At 45.1% G+C, this 13,568-nt stretch overlaps 1 protein-coding gene across 3 annotated transcripts in view; it reads left to right on the top strand.

Annotated features, from left to right (window-relative positions):
* SLC22A16 (solute carrier family 22 member 16) overlaps positions 1–7,566 on the top strand; it is a 41,011-nt gene extending 33,445 nt beyond the window's left edge. Inside the window, exons 6-8 of one of the 3 annotated variants that reach the window (XM_032408074.1) lie at positions 152–261; positions 1,317–1,416; positions 7,209–7,566. In XM_032408074.1, the coding sequence (XP_032263965.1) occupies positions 152–261; positions 1,317–1,416; positions 7,209–7,418 (420 nt within the window). In that variant the 3' untranslated portion in view covers positions 7,419–7,566. Of the gene's footprint in view, positions 1–151; positions 262–1,316; positions 1,417–7,208 lie in introns of those variants that run through there. The other 2 variants (XM_032408075.1, XR_004300000.1) reach the window with 2 other exon arrangements.
* The last annotated feature ends 6,002 nt before the right edge of the window (positions 7,567–13,568 follow it).

Here is a 13,568-nt window from a genome sequence, read left to right on the forward strand (position 1 = left end):
ATTACAAAATAAATTCAAACAGAGATAAAACTTTTCATTGTTCTGAACAATATTGGATAATTAGAAAGTTTTAAATAATAATTAAGATTTTATATTTTCTTTTAAAAATATTACTCATGATGGTCTATTTTGCTAACATATGGTTTTTCAGGATTACTTTGTTTGGACTGTGGTGGTGACTATGGCTGGAAAATTTGCCATAGGGGCATCGTTTGGCCTCATTTACCTTTATACGGCAGAGCTGTATCCAACCATGGTAAGGTAAGACTTACTTATTTTTCTTTTGTTTTCTTGTTATGTTTTGCTTACACGTCGTTTCATTATATTTGACCTTTGAGTAGAAATGCTTTCTTTCTGTAGCAGTTGCTGGAGCTCTGAGATATGGGAAAGTCACACGATGATGCTAATTCTGAATCTGAGGCTTTGTCTACACCCCATTAGCAAGGATATTAAAGAAATTATTGTGAAATCACACTCTATAATCTCAAGTACAATTGACTTACACTGACTCTCCGTATGACTCAAGGCTAATTTTCTTAGGATGTGTCTCTTAATGTTCTGATGTCCATTGTCTTAATTTTTAGGGCTTCCATGACAAAACACCAGAGGTTGGGTGGCTGAAACAGCAGAAATCTATTTTCTCACATATCTGGAGGCTAGAGGTCCAAGATCAAGGTGTTTGGCTGATTTGGTTTCTCCTGTGTGGGGCTTCTCTCCTTGGCTTAAAAAGAGATACTTATTCACATTAAAAGCACATTCTTTCCTTCTTACTAGACATTCCATAAGGCTACCTTATATAGCTTTTAAAGAAAAGCACATTAAGATACTGCTTGTCTTTAAAAAGTTGAAATAGAATGTTCCATAGATATAAATCTTTTGTTCTTCCCCATTCCCGTCCATTCCCTACCGCAAACAACTTCCTGCTCTAGAAGACCAATGTTGTTCTCAACGTTAGCCTGAATGAACAGACGTAAGGGCCTCGTCTGCAGAGCAGAGGAAGAATGGTTTATTTTTATTTTTATTTTTTTGGTCTTGAAGTGTCTTGAACGATCTGTATGCTTGTATATACCACTGTTTCACAGAATGTGGATGTAAATCACAAGTGATTCTCGAAACTTTAGTGTAAAATTATTTTCCAGTATATTAGGCCGAGCTTCAGTTTTATTATGTTTCTTCTCCGCTGGGAGTGTGGGCGGGGCTGCAGGCGGCCCCTCCCTCTGCGCACCTGGGCTCTGCTCGGCTTGCGATCCGGCTGCAGTCTTTTTTTCTTTTTCTTGTCCTTCTGGCTGCTGTGTTAATGCTCCTCCTGTTTGCAGGTCGCTGGCCGTGGGAAGCGGCAGCATGGTGAGCCGTGTGGGAAGCATCGTGGCCCCGTTCTGGGTTTCTCTCTCCAGCGCTTGGACCTTCCTACCACAGGTGTGAATCAGAGAACTGAGACAGCAGAGAGGCAGAGCAGCTAACTGCCTTCTGTCTTTGTACTTCTTGGAAGCCAGTTTATAATTCACTTATGGAGGTTTATGGGAACTTTATTACCAGCTCCGCGGTCGGTAAGGAGGACGGTGGTTGCTGTTTTGTGTTGGGCGATTGCCTTTGGCCTCCGGTGAGCCGTTAAGTGCAATTGTGTCTGCTGTGGGAGGACCTCTGGCCACCCAGCTCCTGAAGCTGCGGAGGGAGAGCTCAGGTCTCCGTGGCCTCCCAGGCAGCTGGCCCATCCCGCCGTCGGCTCTGGGTTCCCACCGCGTGCCTGCCGGTCAAGGTGAATTCTGGAGGCTGCCTGCTTCTTGGAGGATGGAGAGGTTTAGGGGTCTGGTCTCCAGCTTACCTGAAACTTCTCAGGCACTTCATGGGGGAGGCTTCTGGTCAGGAGGAAGGTGGGAGACAGGCAGGGGTGGGGGCTTAGGGAAGCGGGCAAGGGTTGGGGGTGCTGGGAGACTTAGGGGAAAGCCCTGGATCTCCGGCCCTCTCCCGCTTCCTCCACGTGCCCTCTCCTGGACTTCTTTGCCATGCTGTCTCTAGGCTGTCCTCTTTTGTCTTCAGTGCTCCTCATTCTTTTTCTGGTTTTCCCTTAACTAGACTCATTCTCTGAGAGCCATCCCGGCAGTCCTCCCCAGTCCCTGCATGGATAACCTCTTTTCCTTTCTGACTTCCGTTCCACGCTGCAAACCCATCCTTCCCCTGGTCTCATGGATACTTTCCTGGAGTATCTCACGACAGAGTCAGGTTTTCCCAGATAGGACTGGTCTGTGCCTTAATGCCCTTGTCCTCTGCCCCCCACTTTGGAATAGAAGTTAGCGGCCTCCAGCATGACACTTGAGCATCTGCGTTTTATTTGACCTGTTCTTCTATCCCCCCATCCTCCCCATCCATGACATCAAACCCTCACCTTCCTTCTCAAAACTGCCCCAGCTTGCTTGCTTCCAGTTCAATGGCCCCCACCTTCTGCCTCCCAGATCCTCTCCCTGCGCTTCCCCCCACCCCATCAGAAGCCTTTGCCACACCACAGCTCTGGCCCGACTGCCACGTCACCTTCAGGGTAGAAGAAAATCCGAGCTCTGCTGGATATTGAAGTCCTTTCCAGATGGAACCCCTGCAGATCGCCCGTCTTCTTTCCTTTCCTCACCCACTTCCTTCTCCGCTGCACCGCCCTCCTCCTGTGCCTCATCCCCTCTGCAGAGAAGCCTTCTCCCAACTGCCCTTGCTAAACTTGCACGTATCTTGAAGACACAGAGCAAACCCCACTTCTCTGAGAAAGACACCCGGATCGCACGCCCCCACGTCTCCCTTCCACACGATCTGTGTAGCATTTCTCGTCTGCTGCTTTCCCAGCCCACGTGGAGCCACAGTCTGGCCTTATGGTCTGCACACGTGTCTTTGTCCCCCTAGTTAAGCTGTTGGACTCTGGCAGGACAGGGCACTTGGGATCCCGACTGCATCCGGCAAAGCATTTCCCTCTCTCTGTGTGCCGCTCATGTTATCACTTAATTGGTATTTTAAATCAAATAGACTGGCTTTTTAAAATTAGCTTTGTCTTCAGCAATACCATCAGTGAAATCATGGCTGTTATGCTAGTCGTATGTTTTTCTAAAGTAAAGTAACGAGACCTCACCATAGAACAAAGCGTGTGGTGCTCTCTAAAAATCACCTTGCACACACAGGTGGTGTGCACCTACTCTTTGGGAATCATTGGCTTAGCCTGGATCTCTCTCACGTCCCAGTAACAGGGACTCAGTCAAGTTTGCTTAATTGCGGTGCTGGGATGCCAGCCCCTCTCAGGGGCTGACTCTGAGGTTGAGACATGATACGGCTGTCTGGCCTGCACAGGGAAGAGTCCACCATCCTTTTTAGGGCATGGGCTTTTCTAGAAGCATCTTCTTTGTGCTCTTCATTAAGTAAATAGGAGATAAAAGTGGAAAAGGCATTTTTGAAACCAATAAGCTGAAACACACAGAAGAAGATAGATAAATCTATAAAAGCAAACTGCTATAAAAATACTAAAACAAAATAAAGATTTTGAAAAAAAAGACATCCATAATAGTCAATTAGGGGCTATGGAGTCAAAAGGGACTTTAAGTTTTATTTAACAGGTACTTAAATAGCACTTGTTATGCTAAACTACAAAAACTGGTCTTCATAGAATGCAGATTCATTTTACAGATGAGGAGACTGATGTGTAGAAAGTAGTTAGTAGCCCAAGGTCACAGAGGTGACAGAACTTGGATTCAAACCCAAATACCATGCCTTTCACACAGGTTAAACAAACAGTACAAAAGGGAATGCAGAGAAATAAGGTCCTCCACCCTGACCCTGAGTGCCCCAGTTCCCTTTCCCAAAGACAAACTCTGTCAGCAGAGTCTTGTGTATATTTGCAGAGATACTCTGTGAATATCCTTCCTCTGGATGCAACAGATGTTGCTTGTTGTTTTTAATGAGTAAGAAAATAAATTATAAAATTTCTCATTAAGCTTATTTATGGGTGTCAAACTTACTAGGGAGCCAATATTTTCATTTGGAGGAATGGAAATGCTGATCTAGGAGATAAGTTTGTGTTTTTTTTCTTTCAAAAAGAAGCATGTGAAAATCACTCATTCTGATGCTTTTATTATCGACCATTGTTTTAGTAATCTAAAAAACAAGCGGACACTAATGCCTATCAGTTTTGTATTCTTCAATGAGTTTGGCAAAGACTTACTGAGTGTTGTTTTTGAACTAACTCCTTGTTAGGTGCTATGGAGCAGGGATGAAAGAAACAGCCTCTGTCTTGAGAAACGTCCGTCCAGTGTGGTGGGGAAGGCGGAACAGCAAACCATCCCAAGCCCCAGAGATGAGGGCTGTACATGGGGAATGTTAGGGTTCTGGGTTATAGGAGAGGGCTACCAACCCATGCTAGGGCCAGAGGGGAGGCTTCCTGGAGGAGGGGACCTTCAATCTATGTCTGGAAGGGCCAGTAAGAGTCGGCCAGAGGAGAAAGAGAGAAGGGAATTCAAGGCAGGGGGAACAGGAAGGCAAAGGCTTACAGGGAAAAAGGAACAGGGCCAGTTTGGGTTTGGGGTCCAGCTCATTGCTAACACCAGGGTGGGTTATGGAAGTCAGGAATCATCTAGAAAAACAGGCAGGGATGTCAAAGGAGGTCAGAAGGGAAACGCCTTCGTGCTAAGGGTGACTTAGAGACAACAGGGTGGAAAAGTCGCATCCACAGGACCTGGTGACCAGCTGGGTGTGCTGCAGGTAGGGAGTGGGGGCGGGGTGCCAGAGCCATTCAGAAGGAGGGACAGGTTGACCTGGGGAAGGACAGTGCACTGGGATTGTGTGTGGTGAGTGGGAGGCCCCTGCCGCTCGGCCAACAGAGGCGTCTGGGAGGCAGCTGCCTCTCCGGGTCTGGAGCTCAGGGCACAGGAGTGCGTGTGGGAGTGGGTTTATGAAGCGATGAGGGGGGGTGAGCAGGCTCAAGGGCAGAGGAACAATGGCATTTTAGGTGTGATGGAAGGAGGGCCCAGGTGCTGCAGCCAGGGAGGTGGGGATGTGACCAGGACCCCGCAGCAGGAGAGGAGGAGAGGACGGCGGGAGAGGACGGCAGCTAAGAAGGAATAGGCCAGGAAAGGGTGTGTTGGGTTTGGCAGCTCGGAGTCTGTGGCCTGGGAAGAGCAGCTTCTGTGGACGGCAGGAGAGGGCCTGCGGACGGGCCAGCAACTTGGGCGGCGTGGGCCGAGGCTGGGGGCCTCTCTGGCTTCTTTGAATGATAGGGTCACATTTATCAACTTACCATGTGGACAGGTACTGTTTTAAGTGCCTTAGATGGGTCATTTAATTTAATTCGTTCAACCATCCTTTGAGGCAGGTACTACTCTTATTTCCATTTTACAGATGAGAAAACTGAGGAGCAGGAAGTTTAAGTAACCGGTAGCAGGTAGCAGGAACAAGTTCCCAGGTGGAGTGGGCACGGAGATTATAAGAACTGTTATTTTTGCTGAAGGAAAGTAACTGGTAGAAAGGAAAAGGTCAAAAACATGTGAGGAGGAGGGAGGGCTGTTGATAGAGGAACACTTCCCCCCTCCCAACGCCCCCCCCCCCCCCCACTGCCAGCCCTTGGAGGTGAGAAGCAGTGGGGTCTGGAGAGGGTGAAGGGGGAGCGAGAGGTGGGGAATGAGGGGTAGGGGCTTGTGAGGATGCTTGAGGGGGTGGAGGGAGCTGGCTGGGTGGTAGGAGACCAGGTCTTATGCTGAGAGAGAGGAGGGAGGTGGAGGGTGATGGGTTTGTGTCCTGCCTATCCTTCTCACTGCCAAGCCAAAAAGAAAAATCCAGTCCTGGTTTGGTCCTTCCAGTGATTCTAGTTCTGGTTTAGACTTATTCAGGGGTAGACCTGCTATGTCTGGAAGCACCAGAAGAGGCCTTTAAGCGTCCTTTGGAATGTTGCTTTAAATTCTGTGACTGCTTCTAAGCTTGCTCAAGTATTTCTAAAAGTTAGGGTCATCAGCGTTCGGCAAAACAAAATAAAAACCCGTCTTCCCGGGTCCCGTGTGTTACTGGGGCCTTGCATCAGGCCACCGAGGCACTGTGTGCTGCGGGTTTCTCCTTCTCCGAGGTTGTAAAAGCACCAAGTGTGCAGGAAAACCGTGCCTTATTTTATTTTTATGGGCTCTTCCCAGGCAGTAATTTTGGCTGGAGGCGTTTAAATTATGTAAGGATGGAACTCACTTTTATAGACTGTGTAGAGATTTAGTTCTAGAATCCACCCAGGATCTTCATAAGGATCAACTGAGAATAGATATGCAGACTTTAATTCTTTTTTTTTTTTTAAAGGTTTTATTTATTTATTTGACAGGGAGAGACACAGCGAGAGAGGGAACACAAGCAGGGGGAGTGGGAGAGGGAGAAGCAGGCTTCCCGCGGAGCAGGGAGCCCGATGTGGGGCGGGATCCCAGAACCCTGGGATCATGACCTGAGCTGGAGGCAGACGCTTAACGACTGAGCCACCCAGGCGCCCCTGCAGACTTTAATTCTTAATGCGAATTGCTGTTTTTTAAATTGAGGTAAAATTGGGATAATGTGATTTGCATTTTTAAAGGCAAACACCTTGGTGCTAATCTAAAAGGTTGCCTTTTTGGTGTGAAAATTTGGAAAGTAAAGAAATACTGAATTTTTTAGGAAATCACATGGACCCTTACCCCCCAAAGTAGCAGTTAGTTTCCATTTGCCTTTGTTTGATTCTCCCTAAATTCTGTAGGTTTTGGTTCATTGAAACATTCGTTTGTGCATTCATTCATTCATTTATTCATTCATTCATTCATCTGTGTCATCTGTTGATATTGATCGTGTACCGATTTGGGGGGCAGGGACAGGTTTGACTAAGATAGTCTCTGACCATGAAGTCCCAACCCCAAGTTTCAATTGCTGGGTTTCTCTGGGGTCTGGGAAGATGGGACAGGGACTTTTTTCTCTGCGCCGTTCCTAGGATGGTGCCTGCAAGAGCACTGATCTAGACACCAACTGGGATTTACTGAGTAGGTCTCCATGGTGGTCAATGAATGGATTAACGAAGGGCAATCCTGCGGGACCGCATAAGTAACCCAAGGTTCCCCGGGGAGTAAAAATGACAACTGTTGCATCCAATTTAATGTTATTGCCCTCTGAAAAAGTTTAGGAATTATTCTCTGAAGGATACATTTCTTTCTTGATATGTCACTTATTATTGTTCTTTTAATTCCTTCTAGCTGCTGGTTGGGATTTTGGCCTTCATAAGTGGAGTGCTATCGCTAATGCTTCCAGAAACCATGGGGATGCCTCTGGCAACGACTTGGGAGGAGGCTGCCAAACAGGATACAGAAAAAGAGAGTTCAGGCAAATTATTTCCCACAACCAAAAATACTGTGTTGGAAAAAATGGAAGTCATTGACTCCGGGGTTTCTGGTCTTGGTGAATAAATGTGCTGTGTTTACTTTAATGACTTCGTATTAGAGGAATTATTCTCATCTCCTGAATGTCATTTGTATGTCTTTTAAAATTTTTTTTGTAAGGAAATCTTAAAACAATTGTTTTGTAAAAGTAAAAGAAATAAAACCAAGATGAGAATTCTCATTTTTTTACACTGCTTTATTACTGCCATAAAATATTTCTCCCTATTTGTTCTTAAATGTTATTGATTCTCAACCGTCCCCCTGCCTCCAGCCATGCAGGCCCGAGAAAGTATCACACCCTCCCATCAGGACCAGGGTCCCCCTGCCCCCTGGGGACTGGGAAGAGAGGGCATGGGAGCTTTCAGCAAAGCCCCTTGAAGATTCTATTTCTGATATTCCTTTTCCTCTTACGAGAATCATAGCTCTAAATTCAAATTTTATTCAGAAATGCCCGGTCGGCGCACCTGGGTGGTGCAGTCGGTTAAGCGTCTGACTCTTGGTTTCAGCTCAGGTCGTGATCTCAGGGTCGTAGGATCAAGCCCCACTTTGGGCTCCACGCTCAGTGGGGAGTCTGCTTGAGATTCTCTCTCTCTCTCTCATTTAAATAAATCTTAAAAAAATGCCCTGTCAAAAAATGTTTGTCTTCATAATTTAACCATAAAAATAATAGCTACAGAAAAAGGTCTCTTGCTTCCCTGAGCCCTGAGGCAAGAGGGCTTGAATGAGCATACAAATGTGTTTTGTGTCAGGTCTAGTTAAAGGGCACCTGTCTGCTCAGGGCCAGGCGTGAGTTTTCTATTCTGACATTCTTATCTTTCCTAAAGTTGCCAAATTCTCTCCCTAAGTCTCCTGCACAGTACAGAGAAGCTGTGGCATTTTAGTGCATTGCAAAATTTTTGTTTGCAGATCATCCAGGAAACTGACTTTAAGTACCATTTGGATCTGTTACCAATGTAAAAAAAAAAAAAAATTAAGTATTTTTGCCTTGAAAAATCTTTTTTACAGGAAGATTTCACTCTTTTTTTAAGTACTAAATTTTGTTTCCCCAACTTCACCTAAAACCATATTTTGCACATATGTTCACTTTAATATCCTGAATATTTCAACAGCAAAATTATGGCATTACCTTACCTGTTAGAGGAACACATTTCAGACAAGTGTGCGATAGGTTTGGGATTTTTCTTTCCTATGGTTTCATCATGATTTTTTTCTTTGCTCTTGAAATTTAGCTGTTGGATACGCCTATGTCTAATATATTAGAATTGGTGAAGTATTAGTGTCAGGAGCAGAGGCAAGTAAAAGGAGGATTAAGACAACTATATAGATACAATTGTTTAAAAAGCATTATTGGGCACCTGGGTGGCTCAGTGGGTTAAGCGTCTGCCTTCGGCTCAGGTCATGATCCCAGCGTCCTGGGATTGAGCCCACGCATTGGGCTCCCCACTCAGTGCGGAGCCTGCTTCTCCCTCTCCCTCTGCCCCTCCCTACTGTTTGTGCTCTCTCTCTGCTCTGTCTTGCTCTTATTTATTAAAAAATAAAATAAAAAATAAAAAGCATTACTAAGAGGAAAAAAGGGATTTGACTTGAATTATTTAGGCTTTTTATATTAATTCAGTTCCCTGAATAATTCCTCAGTTCTTCACTTGGCAAACAAAAAATAACCCCCCAAACCTCTCTCCCTTTGTGAAAGAAAACAAATCAACAAGAGGATATGAGAAGGAGATATTTCTTTATCCTTCCTCTCACCTCTTACTGTGTCTCTTTTTCTTTTTTTCCTTTCCCTTCAGCCTGTTTTTCTACTGATATTTAAGTTTTTCCTCTCAGTTAATCTTTGATATTTTCTTGACTTTCTTTTTACGATCCGTACTAGTTTGCTCAGGCGGCCATCACAAGATACCACGGCCTGGGGGGCTTCTACCACAGAAAGATACTTCTCGCAGTTCTGGAGGCTCCAAGCTCCAGGCTCCAGGCTCAGGATGCCTGCAAGGTAGGTTTCATCCTGAGGCCTCTTTCTTGGCTTGCGGGCAGCCAGGGTCTCTCTGTGGGCTCACTTGGCCTCCTCCGTGCACCTGTGCTGGGAGGAGAGAGAGAGAGTGAGCTCTCCGGTGTCTCGGAAGGGTACTAACCCCATCACGAGAACCCCGCTCTTTCCGCCTCGTGGGACCCTACAAACGTTCAGTTTGTAGCACCCATGTACGTGTTTCTGTATTAGTAAGAGTCCAGTCAGCAAAACAGAAACCCTCCGAGCTATTTCCGGCATAGAAGAATTTAATACCGGGAATTAGTTACAACAGTGTAGGGAAGACTGGTGGAACAAAATGGAGAAGGAGAAGTTAGCTAGAGGCCAGGAAGCCATTGCCCGCGCTGGGCTGGGAGCCCCCAAGCCCCTATTTTCGGCTTCCGCTGCGCGGGCAGAAATCACATTTCTGCTGCTGACCAGGAACCCAGGAGCCCACACTCCCACCAATGCTACGGAAACTGCCCGGCACGGTTTCAACTTGAATCGAGTTGAATTTTTAGATTAATTTAGGGAAAATTTACCTTGTTCCTGGTATGGACTCTTCCATCCATTATCGTGAGTTATGTCTTCGTTTACTCAGGTTATCTTTAATGTCTTTCAATGAAGTGCAGTTCACAAATCATGCACATTTCTTGTTCTACTTATTTTGGGGTATATATATTTTTCACTAGCAGTGCTGAGTTTCTAATATATTTTCTACTGCTTATTGCTGGCATCAAGGGAGGTGATTGATTTTTCTATGTTGTTGTTATATCCAACAATCTCGATTAAAAAAATGTTTTTAAATCAGTAGGGATTTAAAAAAAGCTGTATTGGGAAAAAAATTGGGCTTTTCATCATAACAATTACAAATATTAGTCATACAGGAGGCCAAACATACTTTGTTCCTCCAGCATTTCTCAATATGCACAGCCTTCTGATTTTATACCTGAAAAATGGTGATGTTAGATATCTTTAATAGTTGGAACCAAGTCCTGGCACATCAGATCTGTCTCTAGTTGTAAATATTTCAAGGAGTACTTTACAGCAGCACCGGGAAGCTCAGAGAACAAGCCACACACAAGTAGGTGAACTTGAGGCAGGCGACCTTGTCACCAGATCCGTTCAATGGAGGTCTAGGCATCCACCTGACTTCAACAGGCAGTTATTGTGAGAGGTGGTAGAGGCTAGTGGGGGGAAGAACGCCCTCCCACTTAGGCAAATCAACCTCTCTTTATCTCAGCCTTCTCATGTAAAAATTCAGGATGAAAATAAGATGTCCCTCATGGGACTGTGAAGATGAGATACTATATCCACATTACTTATCCACCCTGATCCAGCTCTGATGCTGTTTCTCTCTGCTCCGTACCATAGATAATTCCACCGCTCGGGCAGGGAGTGTGGCAGGTGTCCTGCCCCGTCTTGGTCTTGGCCAGTAGGTGTTGGAGGTCCATTCCGTCAATACTACAGCACGCTGTCACTGTCCTGGGTTGATTGTGCCCTCCAACACGTGTTGTTTCTCTCTTGAGGACTCTGCAATTCAGATTGTTCTGGCGACTGATTTTGGCTCACAATAGCTGTAGCGAATGCCTCCTATGAAGCCAAAAGAGCATGAACTTGAGGTTCGCTTCCCTCCCTCACACAGGCTCTTGTGAGAGACCTCCATAATGGGTTCATTTGGTCAGACGTTTTTGTAAAATTTCGTAAATTTTGCAAAAGTAAGATAAATTCACTGCAATCAGTTAAGACCACTGTCTCTTTCTGCTCTGTCACGTTTCCCCTCTGTCAGATGATATCAAAGTGACCAGAGGCATTTTTTTCTCTAATGATTTTGTAAATTTTTTTCTTATAGAGGACTCTGAAAACTGTATAAACTTCAAAAAAAAAAAAAACCCAAAAAACTGTATAAACTTTAGGCCCCACAAAAGCTGAGTCTGCCCCTCCTCCCATCACTGTGTTGTTAGGGAAGTTCATATTGAAAATATACTCTGAATGTATTCTGTGGCCTTTCTCTCATGCTTATCAAATACTTACTGAAAGCATGCTAAACACAAAGGGTTTATTCTATAAAATGACATATCCAAAGGGGGTACTTCATAAATTCCTGTAGGTGGTGAAGAGGAATATTTTCTTATTCAAGATTGTTTAAGCTGACCATGGACGCCAGAGTCCATGGTAACTTGCCCCAACAGAGATGAATTATCTGAATTTGCCAGAAGTCAGTAACAGCTGCTTGTTTTATCTCTAAAGTCCACATTGCACCAGTATTTACTGACAACTGCTAGTTCCCTAAGTAAATTCATCTTCCTCATCCATTCCCTGCCTCTCCCTAGGCTTACCTACCCCATCAGGAGATTTTCATGGATGTTCCAGTAAGTGAATCTTGAAAGTCAAATTATTTTACAGAGAGAAAGGGTTCAGTTATAGATTCTGCCCTACCCCCGTGTCTCAAGTCAGGGCTGGCCAATGTATCAGAGAATCAAGTCACCCTGAGCTCAGTCCTTCCCTGTTTCCTTACCCCAACCTGTAGCCTACATGGCTGAATCCCTGGCCCCATGAGCCTTGCTTCCTTAATATCCTTCTAAAACATTCAAGTTCTGTTGATTTGAGGCTCTTTATTTACTGGCGGACTAACACACCAGCAAGGCTAACACATCACAAGCCATTGACGCCCATGGAGAGCAGAGCAGGAGGGGCTGGGGGACCAGGGAGGCCTCCAATACACAGCACAAGGGAGGCCCTGTGGACCTCCAGAGCCTGCGATAAAAAGTCTCTGAAAAATTACTGGGGAGGAGTGTGATGCTGAGCTCACCTGCAATCTCGGTGTGTGGGGGGGGTCCCTTCAACTTTTTGGACCTCAGCCACTTGCCTATAAAATGATAAAACAAGACCCCACTAGATGGCCCCTGATCTCCCTTTTACTCCCACCCTCAATAACACCTAATTCAGTTTTCCTCTCAGTTTTCCAAATGACCCCTCTTTCAAGCGATATGGTTACAGTTCTGTGGAGCAAAAAATAAAAGACCTATTAGCCGTTTATACACACAGCTTGTGTTCTTGGTTTCATTTCTAAATGTTTCCTCTTCTTGCTTTCAGAGGAAAGTAGAGTCCTACCCTGGGCAGGGATTAAGGAGCGTTCTCAGGTATCCTCCATGGCTCCCATTGCTTTTTCAAATGGTGTCTTCCATCTTGGTCAGCTGTCACACTCTGCTTTCATGCATACCTCCCCATGGAGACACATGCTGTTTCCTCAGCTCTCTTGAAACTTCCTGCCTCTGTGACTTTGCTCACCTTCTCCTCCCTCGTGATAATTCTCTCCCTCCTCTTTTTTGTCCATCCACATCCCACTGATTCTTTGAGACCTTCCTCATTTCCCATCCTCTCTCCTGGACTGGCCACGTGGGTCCACCATGCTTCCCTCTCTCTGAGCCCCCACATCACCTACAGTAACTGCTACATATTAAAGGACTGTCTTACTCTGCCTTGTTTCCATTCTTGAGGGGAGAAAACATCAGTTTAGAAATCCTTAAATCTCTTGTAGTCCCTGCAGCATGCTTTGGACAGAGCAAGTGCTCCATAAATGTTGGTTGATTTTATAGCAGGTGCTCGATAAAATATATATGCCACACTCACAAAGAATGTTACATATTTTAACTCAGCAGATGCTTACAACAACTTATAAGAGAAATTAGCTCACTCTCAATTTTCAAAAGGGGAAATCAAAACTCAGAAGTTAGGTGACTTGCTCAGGTAAAACAGACAGGTCTCAATGCCAAAGTGTACACTTTGGTTAAGACCTTGGGCCTTGGGGTCTGACACTCAGACTGGGCTTTGTTACTTAGGAGACCTTGGGCTCTTCCTTATTCTCTTGGAGCCTCAACTTACCCATCTATAGAATGGGGATAATAATAGTATCTCACTACCTCAGAGGGTGGTTGTGTTATATGGGTCCTATGTGCACGTAGCCCATGATTAATGCTAAATACATATTAGTTACAATATTATTATTATTTTGATTCATCAGACTGCTTCCCCATCAACAACTTCTTAATTTTCAAATGTCTACCACATGGTGGACACTCAACAAATTTTTGAATCTCTGGACTAAAGAATCATTTGGTTTTTATCCTCGATTATCTCCTGAGTAATTTTTCCAGCTGCAATCAGGTCGTCTTCTT

Source organism: Phoca vitulina, unplaced genomic scaffold, assembly GCF_004348235.1.
Source record: "Phoca vitulina isolate PV1807 unplaced genomic scaffold, GSC_HSeal_1.0 scaffold9, whole genome shotgun sequence".
Taxonomy (NCBI): Eukaryota; Metazoa; Chordata; class Mammalia; order Carnivora; family Phocidae; genus Phoca; species Phoca vitulina.